Raw genomic sequence first — 11,756 nt, 5'->3', positions numbered from 1 at the left:
CTGAATATATATATATATATATATATATATATATATACACGCCCGCGCACACACATTTATATATGTATATATGGTTGTATTACATATTAATACAAATGCTAGTAGGCTAAATTTGCTATGAACCTTTGATTTGCAAGAAGGAATATAATGACAACTGAGCAGCGAGACCAAACCTTGGCTTTACTTCCTTTTGATAAGGTATACCGTCATTTTCTTTCTCTGCGAAATTTATTTGTGCGCTGGGAATTGCAAACTTTTGGTTTCATATTTCTACGTGATTCTCTAATGCATACACAGTTAGCTTTGGATTTTATATTAATTATATATAATTTGTGTTGAGATTACGATACTTCGAAATTTTTATATATGCATATTTTATTCTCGGCTCTGTTCCCATTTGTACATTGCATAGACCAAACATATAATGATATTTAAGGTTATTTTAAATGCGAATTCAATTTAGAAGAAAAGTCCAAAGGAGGTGAAATTCCCCGATATGTAAATAAAAGAAAATCAGATCCGCCCATGTTAGCACTCATATAAAACCTGTATTATTTGAAGAGGAATGATCAGAAGCAACTTTAATGAACATGAGCTCCAGGGGGAGCAACTCTGTTTCAGGAATGCAATGTATTTATAGCTCAATTGCGGAATAGCTACTACGATTGGAACCCTGAGTGAAAAAGTAAACTCGAGGGGGTTTTTCTGCACAAATAGCACTTCGAGTGTCTTTCGTAATTTGGTAATAATACATCTAATAATCTGTCCGCAGTTAACCCTCTCATTTATTAACCATACTTAAAGCTCAATGTTGCAGGTGGGACGTGGGATGTAACCCTAGAGAAAACTCATAATTTCTTGTATACGATCAAAAGTTCTCACCCATCATCCTTCAGATAGAAAATAACTCATTGGTGACCGAAAAAGTGAAGTAAATTTCTCATTTACAATGCCTACCAGCAAGAAATTCAAGTGCTGCGCCAATGAATATTAACATGCACGAAGCGAATTTACACGTAGGAGCAAGCAGTACTTAAAAAGGCATGTGATAACGGAAAAACAATAATAATTCTGTATCTAATGCGCTGTTATTATTAACGCTAACTACTGAGATCGATGCAATAACAGCTATAAAAATTTATACAAATATAGCCGCCGATGACTTTCATATTAACTGCTGTAGATTAAAGTAGGGGGCAAAGGTACCAGGTCTAGAAATTACGCACGCAGACGTTTAAACAAAGTTTTTGACCCTAAAGAAAAAGAAAAAGAAAAACAAGCCCAAAACTCTACAAGACCACTGTTCTGCAATAAAAATCCTAGTATAAATAAAAGCTTCTGTTAAGAGATCCTTTTGCCAATCAAAAAAAAAAAGGAAAACGCCCCTTAATTTTTAACACATACTGATCCCCTTTCGCTAGAATCTGAATGGATATTGAACCAGACCAAAGTAGACAGTACAGAAGAAAATGTTTCTCGCTTATTCTTCATCATCATCATCGTCATCCTGTTCATCATCCTCATCTTCGTTCTGCCAAAACAAATATAATAAGATAGTTGTTCATATAAGCAATCAAATAGAAATTTATTTAACTAGAAAGTTTAGAATGCATCAACTTAGATATAAATCCTAACAGTTCAACACTCAACTAGCAGCTCAAAGTCTTATTACAGAACCACGACCTCGATCATATCACAGAGATCTATTTCCAAGCAAAACAAGTACTGTTCTGTATTGCCTATCTATCCACAAGAAATATAGCAGCAAACATGCTTGCATAACAAATGCTTTCCAAAGAATTTGATACCTACATATCACGTTGCCTATTGTCTATGCACATGAGCTGATTGATTACCTCAAGATAGTAGCTGAATTTTTTTTAGCCATGTACATATATAATATAGTACAGGTACCTACAACTCTCCCTCTACAATCTCTTTAACTGCAAATGTCCTTCCGGAATACCTTCTACTCATTCACAGTAACTTCCCTAAGTTAAACAAAGTGATTATGAAAAGAACAATGATAACTAGCGAATGAATAATATGCAACATGTGGTACGGAGGTAAATCTCACAGCGATTTGGAATAAAATTTTATCTAGTCAGTATTCAGTATTTTGCCTCCCTTATGTCATGATAACATATTCAAATAAAATTCACCATTTAGTTTCTGTAATAGAGTTCCTATAAGCCTATTTTCACAGGTGAAAACTAAAGCAAGTCACCAAGATATAGGAAAAATCAGGCTATATCTTACATTAACAAATTATACTGGTTTGCTAACAACAAGTCACTTGATGAAAGTAGATATCAGTGAATGAGAACTGTGTCTAAATGCTTCTACTTGGTATGCAACTAGACATAATAATTCAATCAACAAAATTTGTTTACTTAAATCGGTTACAAGAAGCAGGTTGTCACCAATTAAGCTTAATCCAGGCGTTTTACGAAGAAATAGTTAATGCATAACATCTAAAACAGAGGAAGCCTACAGAAGAATGATTGAAACATCATGTATAACACCACTATGAGGTGTGAAGATACCAATATGAGCAAGATGTTTCAACCAGAGGAAAATGCAAACCAACATAAGCTAGAAACTATTAAATTTAGTGATAACTTCAACATTCACCTCGTCATCATCTCCATCAAAATCCTCTTCATCAGCTTCCTGCACAGCAGTCATAAATGCAGGTTATATTTTCAAAAATGGGTAATGATATCTATTAAGGATAAATATTCTGGAAGGCTTATTGAAGAAGAGACAAATGAGGATTAAGGGATTTAGTCTGCCGAACTCTGTCAAACAGTTTATTCGTAAGAAGCATTAGTAAAATGGCCCATGCTGATGGGTCAAGGAATCCTCTCTATATGGAGTAAGAGATGATCCACCCAAGTGATGCTTAAAAGAAGCAGCGAGAATCCTTCTCCATATATCCCCAAAAAAACAAATCAACACCGTTCAGGGGGTTTTGCTACATTGGAACCAGGTCAATTAAACTCAACAGTACCCATTTCCAGGCTAATTGCCAAACATGTCTATGAGGATGTACACATACAAGGAAAGAATACTCACATTGTTGAAATACCTCAGTGGGTTGGGCCATAAATCTTCTTTTATTATCTCCGCTACCTGCTTTCACAAGTTAAAATTCATTTTAAAAACTTAGAAAAGAATAATAGTATAAGTAGTAGTATAACTTCACTCTTCCGTCGAATGACTGTAATTGACAGTAACTGCATACCCAAAAATTATCGGAGAACCAAAAAAAAGAAAGGGAAAAACACAAAAACCAAAGACAATAACGAAGATCGATGGCAGCAATTTGCAGATGACACTGCAAATCTTCGATTACCTTTTATGTCACATCAGAATTCAGAAGCATACATCTCTCTTCAATTTATGTGAAATATAAAATGATTGTTAGTAATTTCTATAATGCACTGTACAACATTAAGAGAATGTTTGGCTGCATACAGTAGTGGTTTTTTCGGATTTTTTTTTTTTGGGTTGGGTTGGGTTGGGGGGGGGGGGGCATGCAAAATATCTTGCGAAAGGAGTCGTGAAATTCCATGGGATTAGCTAAAATGTTCTTTTAAGACTTTCCATTTTCAAGAAGAAAACAAAATTTCCTACCTCATGCAACCTAACATGCCCTAACCTTTCATAGTAGAAAGAGGAATCAGCACTAACCAGTAAAATTCAAATTCTCCATAAAACTAAACTGGAAACTGAAAGAAGTAAATATAAAAAAGGAAAATGAAACACATTAGTAACTCATCAGCATCCAGAGGATACACTCAACTTATTTACCACAACAGAATTCATAACTAGAAGAAAATGTAAATTTCACAAGCTGCAAAACGCAACTCTATTTTTACCTCATCAGACATTCCTTCCAAAAGATTTTTCTGCTGTGTCTCACCAAACCAGCTGAAGAAACTGCATCACCAAAAAAGATGTGTAAAATGAAAACTAGGATGTATATAATATAGCTAAGCATTATGAAATTAATGATCCAAAAAAGATGTGTAAAATGAAAACTAGGATGTATATAATATAGCTAAGCATTATGAAATTAATGATCCATATTAAACAAATGATTTAGTAAAACTAGGATGTATATAATATAGCTAAGCATTATGAAATTAATGATCCATATTAAACAAATGATTTAGTGTATCCCTAATATAAATTGTGCAAGCCCCACTGGCAGTGTATTTGTATCCATGCAAGATAGAGGCTGATGTTTACAACTACAAGGAAATATAAATTATCCGATCAAGAGAAGACAAATTACTTAACCCTTAAAACAATTGGAATCACAAAATTTTACATTCTATACTTCAGGCATAAAAATAAACCAACTGGCCAATTGTCAGTCCAAAATGGATCAGCTTGTTTAATTTAAGAACAGCTTAGTAATGCTTAATTAATTTAATAAAGTGTAACTGAAATTGCTAAAGAGAACATTATGCAACATAAGGACTAACCTTTCTTCACTTAATGGCCGTTTTGTCCCCTTCTTCTCATGATCGACACCATTTGAAATATCCTTCAAAAAAAGAAATCATAATTACTAGTTGATATGCTATCAACAAAACAATTAGTACAATTGTAGATGATCTATGATGTCTGTGCTCACCATCCCTTCCTTCCACTTAATTGTTGTTCCAGTTATGTTAGTTGTTCCTTCGTCAAGGAAAGTGTATGTCTTTGAAAGCTTGGTGTCTTCAAAATAAGGGTTAGCAGAGAAGTTCTGGGCATTATAAAATTGAACAAGTCAATATAAATAGTAGATAATAAATGGATAATACAATCATGAACAGAAGACAATAAATTTAAATTTCAGAATAACTCACAAATGTAATAGTATAGCCTGACTTCACATCTTTTGAATCCTCCACGTCCAAAGAAACCAAATGCTTGAAAATCTACAGAAGGGGACAATTTACAAGGTATGAGAATAGCAGTTATATGTCAAAGAAAAGCGAGCTGGCTATATCAAGGATTAGCTGTCAATTCAGCTCAAGCACAGGGCATCAAAATAGCAAGTTCTTATAAAGGTGAAAAGGAACAAAAATGTATTTAGGTTAACAAATCAAATAACTTTATTACGTGGGCATACAAATGCATTATGTATGAAGTTTGGCATACCTTTTGATCTTCCTCAGTTAAGAGATCTCCAAGTGCAGGATGACTAAGAAACTGCACAGATGAAAATACAGATTGAATTAGCGGCTTAGAAAAGAAATAAAGTTATGAATGCAATACATGTATGTAGAGACAACTTGATTACCGCAGTTAACCAAAAGTCTGGAATAGATTGAATAATCTCGTTCCTTCTCTTGTACACAGGCCTGCGGATCTCATTATACTTCTGCTCCACCTCCAAAACTTTGTCACTGGCCTCCTCATTTACCTGTCAAGAAAAAATTGTATTAGTGGATTAAAGGAAAAAACCAAGCAGTCAAGCATACAGCATTGAGGTACAATCTTCTTCCATAACTGTGACTTGCTTAGTTGCTTGTTTAACATTCTTAATACTGAATGCATTTGAGCATTCAGAGGCGATATGTGACTAAATGCTGAAACAACAGCAACTGAAAATAATAAACTAAGGCCAATAAATATATCAAGAGCATCTATAAATTAGCTATGCTTGAAAAAAAGAGCAGCAGAGCAGTAAAAGAATAGCAAGATCAATGGTTTTAAAGCTGCAATGGGATTGCCGATTTTGCATAACTATCAGAATAAACACGCACGCACGCACACGCACACATAACCATTAAACTTTGAAAGCGATTAGATTCCTTATAATAATATAATCTGTGGATGGAACATTTTAGTCCAGTTCAGACGTCTGATAAGAACAGGGGGGAACATTTACATCAATTAACATTTCTAACAAAACTGTCCAACAAATTTCTTATCGGTTTCATTAGCTTTAAGTCGTGGCATGAATTCTCTTATGAAAGAAGAACTAATTAGCATAACAATTGAAATTTTAATAACAACTTGGCATCAGCGTGTCAAATAATTCATCATCTTCTCTTTTAACATCCTCAATATACATATTAAAAAGTACCATAACAAGATTTCCCATGACTACACAGAATAACAAAGAGAATCAAAGCCTAACTAAGCCCAGTACAGTTTGTATAAGACTAAGTGAATTAAAATCATTAATTTAAGTACAACACAGTCAAACTCACAAGATCATTGGCACCGTCGTGCACATGCTTCGCTCCCATGTTTACCACAGTAAATGGCTTGAAGTTTCTTTTAGAGGAAAATTATTAATGATGACTAACTATAGCTAGAGCTATACTGCAGTTTTTTCCAGGAGAACAGCATTAAATGACATGCTTCTTATATTATATGTGATGTAGACTCGACAGAACATTCTAACCCAGATCTATTCATTACAAAGTACTAAAACAACTGCCACTGGTACTACGAGCGATAGCTAAGTAGTCTTTTTTTTCAAGTAGTATCCACATTTTCTACTATTTCTTCGACTTCTATGCCATGCATCCTTATCTCTACATTAATTCTATCATTCATCGATTGTCCCGTCAATATGCCAGTTCACCTTTTATCCTCCCCTCCCCTCCCCTCCCTCCAAATCTCCCCACCCTGCCCCACCCCGACACAAACACACAAAACTCCACTAGGATTATTAAATCTTAAAAAAAACTCTAAGCTAATGTAAGATACTCCCACCCAAGTCAGTAATAGATCATCTCCAATTAAAGAGATCATCCCTAACCAGAAACTACCAAATTAAATAAACATACCAACATTCTTCCTCTTCAACGACATGACGCAGCTCACAAAGCACAAAAGACTGCTCCTTTTCCATCAATTTCAAAAGTTACAGAATATCCCCAGACAAATTCTGATAAATATCTAAGATCAAATAGAAAGGCAGAGAGAGATGTGGATACCTTCTCCAATTCATCTTGGATCTCCTGCAATTTCTCGATTGAGAGCACGAGCTCTCCATCAATGTGATCATTCTCTTCATCCCCATCCCTCTCTGCAACCTTAGCCTTCTTCCCTTTGTCCGCCACCATCTTTTTTTTCTCAAAACCCTAACCCTAATTTCGCCACCAATCGAAATCGAAATAAAGCGAGAGGGGTTTTAGAAAGGGTTTTAGGCTTTCTACGGAGAGAGGACGGCGAGGGACCAATTCTGCATTTATATCCCCTTTCGCCTTGTACAGAGTCGGGTCCTTCGCGGTACCTTCACCCACTTCTTTATAGCGACTAAGCTACCGTTGGATTGCAGAGGGGCTTCTAACGGGCGGTGGTGACGGGAAGTTATAGTAAGTAAAAGTGGGGCCTGCTGGTCAGTGACTAGATGGGAGATATTTTAAAACCCTAACCCTAGGGATGAAGATTGCACTGTTGTTTATGCGTTGTGCTTCGTGCGTGCCGCCGCCACTGTGTTATTATGGCCGTTGGATTAAATGAACAACTGTTTGCATAAAATCTGATCCGTTTATGGTTTGGGAAGAGAGGGTGGGAGATCCACCCCCTGATAATTTGTGTTTTGGATTTATTAAAGAACTTCATGCCTCATTTAATTTTCTTTTTCGTGCATGTATACCTTTTTTTTTCTCTTGAAACGTGCTTTATTGTTAACAATAGGGGTGAGCGTGGGCGGGTCGACCCTGAGGCTAACTCGTCTTACCCCGTTATGGGTCACGACCCGGTCCGGTCTAGCCCCGAATCGGTTCATAATATACCCGGGTCATGGGTTAGATCGGGTCCAGCCTTAAACTTAGGATTAGAGAAGTAGACCCGACCCACGCCCGACCCGACCCGGCTCTCCCCAGCCCATGATATATATTTTGGTTAGTGCAGCTATTCCTATAGCCCTGTAGGTCTGAAGCTAGTTGCCCACAAAACCAAAATGTCATATGTTTTTGGCTTGTGGGTCTTTGGGCCCACTGAGAGAAAACAACGATCTTTAAGCTCACTGCTGTTTACTTTGAAGGATTAAAATGTTTAATAAAAATTTAAAAATAGTTTAATATAAGTTTAAATTACTAAAAAATTAAATTAGAAATAAATTTATAATTGTAAATACAAGTTTAACATAATTAAAAAAGTAAATAAACATGGGGGGAATTGGACGAAAAACTTATGGGCCAGCCCACGACCCCGGTCAAACCCGGCCTACACCTAGGCCGGTCATGGGTCGGGTTGAGTCCAGTCCCAAACTCAGATCAGAGAAGTAAGTCACACGCATTCTGACTCGGTCGAATCCGTCGTCAGGCCAGCCCCTTGAACCGGCGGGCTAGCACAAGCCTAAACCGGCCAGACCCACGCCCACCCCTAGTTAACAAGCACAATCGATTAAGAAAATTTAATATCATAATGTATTTTTTAATCACTGTTTAGTATGTTGGCAAAGCGAATTGTCAATTTAGAAGAGTATTGAATTTTCTCCCTCTAGCAGCTAGCTTTTAAAGAAGAGTTTTGCGAAATGTTACAAATATCATTAGAGTAATCTCACCTTTCCAATTTACAGGTAAGCAGTGTGGACATTAATGTCGATATTGCAATGATCATCCGAGATAGGGGTGTCCAAAAAGCCCGGAGCCCGGGCCCGGCCCGGTGTCCGGCCCGGTCGTGCCCGGGCCCGGAAACCCGAGCAAAACCCGGGTCCGGGCCCGGGCCCGGAACAGTGCCCAAAAATGGGCACTGGGCTTTGAATGTGACCGTTTTGCCCCTTAAAACGGTCAAAAAACGGCTATTTTTCGAGGGTTTTTTGGTCATTTACCTAGGGGGCTGCTTCTATAAATAGAGGGGGGGTTTCAATTCATTTTCTCACAACAAAACTCATCTATTTCTCTCTCTACTACTCTCTTATACAATCTTATACTATCTCATACTAATATACTATCCTATAATCTTTTGTATTTTCTAATACTTCCAACAAATGGCTTCTGGGTCTGATTATGAAGAGCAACATGCAACTCCTACCGATCCAGAGATGAGTCCTCCTACAACAACTCCTCATCCTACCGGTGTTAATCCTGAATCTGGTGGCGACGAATCTACGGCACCAAGAGCTCCAAAAAGGCCGAGGTCTGATGTATGGAATTTTTTTGAGAAGATAGACGTCACCAAGGATGAACACGGTAGGATCATCTCTCAGAATGCGAAATGTGCGTTGTGCGGCCAGATATTCAAAGCTCATCATAAGAGCGGCACCAACCATCTCAAACGGCATATTGAAAAACACAACAAAGGCCAAAATCTACAAGGTGATATCCGGCAGTCTATGCTTTCCCAATCATCCTCTTCAGGTACCCTCGGCAGTTGGAATTATGACGCTGCCCGAGCCCGGAAATGCGTAATCAGGTTTATTGTTCTTAAAAACCTTCCTTTTAAATTAGTAGAAGATGATGAATTTGAAGATTTATTTAGAGATGGTTTTTATCCTGCATTTACAAAATTTTCTCGTCAAACCTGTCAACGTGATATTTTAAAATATTATGTTGAGGAACAGGGAAAAATAATTTCTTATTTTAAAAATTTAAACTGCAAATTTTCTTTAACTTCTGATATTTGGTCATCTAGAGTGCAAACTGGTTATTTATGTATAACAGCACACTGGATTGATGAAAGTTGGAAAATGTTTAAAAGAGTTGTTTCTTTTATTGCAATTGAAGAGTCACACACTGGTATTAATGTTGCAAATTTAATTGTTGAAGAACTTATGAAACTAGAAATTGATCAAAGAATATTTACTCTTTCACTAGATAATGCAAGTAATAATAATGTAGCTGTTGATTTTCTGAAAATAACTTTGTCATTGCCATGTCATGGTGAGCTTTTTCATGTTAGATGTATCTGTCATATTTTAAATTTAATTGTTCAAAGTGCATTTTCTGAAATTAAACCCATGATAGAAAAAGTTAGAACAGTTACTAATATGCATAATGCTTCTGAAATGAGAATTAAAAGATGGAAACAATGTTGTAAAAGAAAAAATTATAAGCCTAGACTAATTCCAAAAGATGTTGACCATAGGTGGAATTCCACCTATGCAATGTTATCTGTAGCAATAGAATATAAAGAAATTATAAATGATTTTATAAATTTTTATGCTTCTAGTTCTAGCTCTGGTAGTGCTTATGGAATAACTGAAGATGAATGGACAGTTATATGTAAATTAAATGAGATGTTACAAGTTTTTTATGATGCTACTATGTTATTATCTGGTTGTTATTATCCAACTATTACTTTAGCTGCTTTACAAATTTTAAATATTCAAAAAAATTTTGCAAAATATCGTATGGATGATATTTTTGGAAATATAATTTTTCAAATGGAGAGTAAATTTAATAAGTATTTTAGGCCTATTCCTCATATTTTTGGTATTGGTGTTCTTATTGATCCATGCCTGAAGGATATTGACCTTCGAAGTTTGTTACAATCGGTATTGGTGTTCTTATTGATCCATGCTTGAAGGAAATTGGCCTTCGAAGTTTGTTACAATCATTGTATGGTGGACAGATTATAGACTTAGATGATGGATCCACCCTTACTGCTACTACTCATTATTTAGCTATTAGAAATTATTTTCAAACCTTATATGATGAGTATGCAGCTAGATATGGTGTAGCTACACAACAGTCTTCAGCTTCGGCACCTTCAGCTTCGAGCACAGGTCGAGGTAAAAGTGTAAGTTTTGATAGGTATGCAATGGTAGCTGAACTAACTGGTGGATCTGGAACTTCATCAGGATTAGATGTTTCTGAAATAGATGAATATTTTTCTGCTTCTTTAGTTAGATGTCAAGGAAATGCTTTAGATATTTTGCAATGGTGGAAAGTATATGGATCAGTTTCATATCCTATACTTTCCACCATGGTTCGTGACTTACTATCAGTGCAGGTTTCGACTGTAGCCTCGGAATCCGCTTTCAGCACAGCAGGACGTTTGATCGACGACCACAGGACATGCTTAGATCCTTATACTGTACTAGCGGTGATGTGCTTACAGGATTGGTGGAGATACGAGAAGCGAACACTAAGCATCGAACGGATTGCTATGATTGAAGATAAATTTGAAGAGTTGGGACTAGCAGATAGATATAATGATTAGATAATATTCATAAAATTGTAATTTTTATTTCTTAGCTTTAAATTTGATTTAATTGGCATTTAATTGGATTAGATTAGCATAAGACCCTAATCACCCCCCCTCTAGGGTCTAACAATGTGTATTTTTCCCACATATAGGGCATGCTTTTCTTCCTTTTGTAGAACAGCCAGCAAGATTTTCATATGCTGGAAAGTCATTTATAGTCCACATCAACATTGTCTTCAAATTGAAAGTTGATTTGCTAAATGCATCATAAGCCTCAACCCCATTCTCCCACAACAATTGCAAATCATCTACAAGTGGTTGCAAATAGATATCTATGTCGTTTCCCGGTTGCTTTGGACCAGGAATCAGCAATGTTAGCATAATATTATCTTTCTTCATGCACAACATAGGAGGCAAATTATAATTCACAAGCATTACCGGCCAACAACTATATTTAGAGCTTAAGATGGAGAACGGGTTGAAACCATCAGTAGCAAGTCCAAGTCTGAGATTGCGTGGATCAGCTGCAAATGAGGGCCATTGCCCGGGCCCGGGCCCGGCCCGGACCACCCGGGCCCGGGTCCGGGCTTGGGTTTTGCCCGGCCCGGGCCCGGTTTCCCGGGCCGGGCCGGGCCGGGCCG

General features: G+C 36.8%; 1 protein-coding gene across 2 annotated transcripts; it reads right to left on the bottom strand.

Annotated features, from left to right (window-relative positions):
* On the bottom strand, positions 1,138 to 7,196 carry LOC109833877 (NAP1-related protein 2-like). Of its 2 annotated transcripts, none has more exons than XM_020401722.1 (10): positions 6,954 to 7,196; positions 5,303 to 5,425; positions 5,161 to 5,211; positions 4,866 to 4,937; positions 4,649 to 4,762; positions 4,497 to 4,558; positions 3,885 to 3,945; positions 3,079 to 3,138; positions 2,635 to 2,673; positions 1,138 to 1,531 (listed from the first exon to the last, which is right to left on the bottom strand). In XM_020401722.1, the coding sequence occupies exons 1-10, from the start codon at positions 7,080 to 7,082 to the stop codon at positions 1,481 to 1,483; spliced, it is 762 nt and encodes a 253-aa protein (XP_020257311.1). In that variant the 5' UTR covers positions 7,083 to 7,196; the 3' UTR covers positions 1,138 to 1,480. The 2 variants fall into 2 exon arrangements, with proteins under 2 accessions (XP_020257311.1, XP_020257313.1); XM_020401724.1 differs by having other exon boundaries at positions 3,079 to 3,135; positions 6,954 to 7,195.

The sequence above is a fragment of the Asparagus officinalis genome, chromosome 3, assembly GCF_001876935.1.
Source record: "Asparagus officinalis chromosome 3, Aspof.V1, whole genome shotgun sequence".
NCBI lineage: Eukaryota > Viridiplantae > Streptophyta > Magnoliopsida > Asparagales > Asparagaceae > Asparagus > Asparagus officinalis.
The sequence above is the reverse complement of the archived record's forward strand: the minus strand, read 5'-3'. Positions and strand labels throughout refer to the sequence as shown.

Coding starts and splice junctions, on each gene's coding strand:
- LOC109833877 (XM_020401722.1), bottom strand. CDS start 7,082: ATGGTGGCGGACAAAGGGAAGAAGGCTAAGGTTGCAGAGAGGGATGGG. Junction 5,426..6,953: donor TCCAAGATGAATTGGAGAAG/GTATCCACATCT, acceptor TTTTCTTGACAG/GTAAATGAGGAGGCCAGTGA. Junction 4,763..4,865: donor CAGGCTATACTATTACATTT/GTGAGTTATTCT, acceptor TATAATGCCCAG/AACTTCTCTGCTAACCCTTA.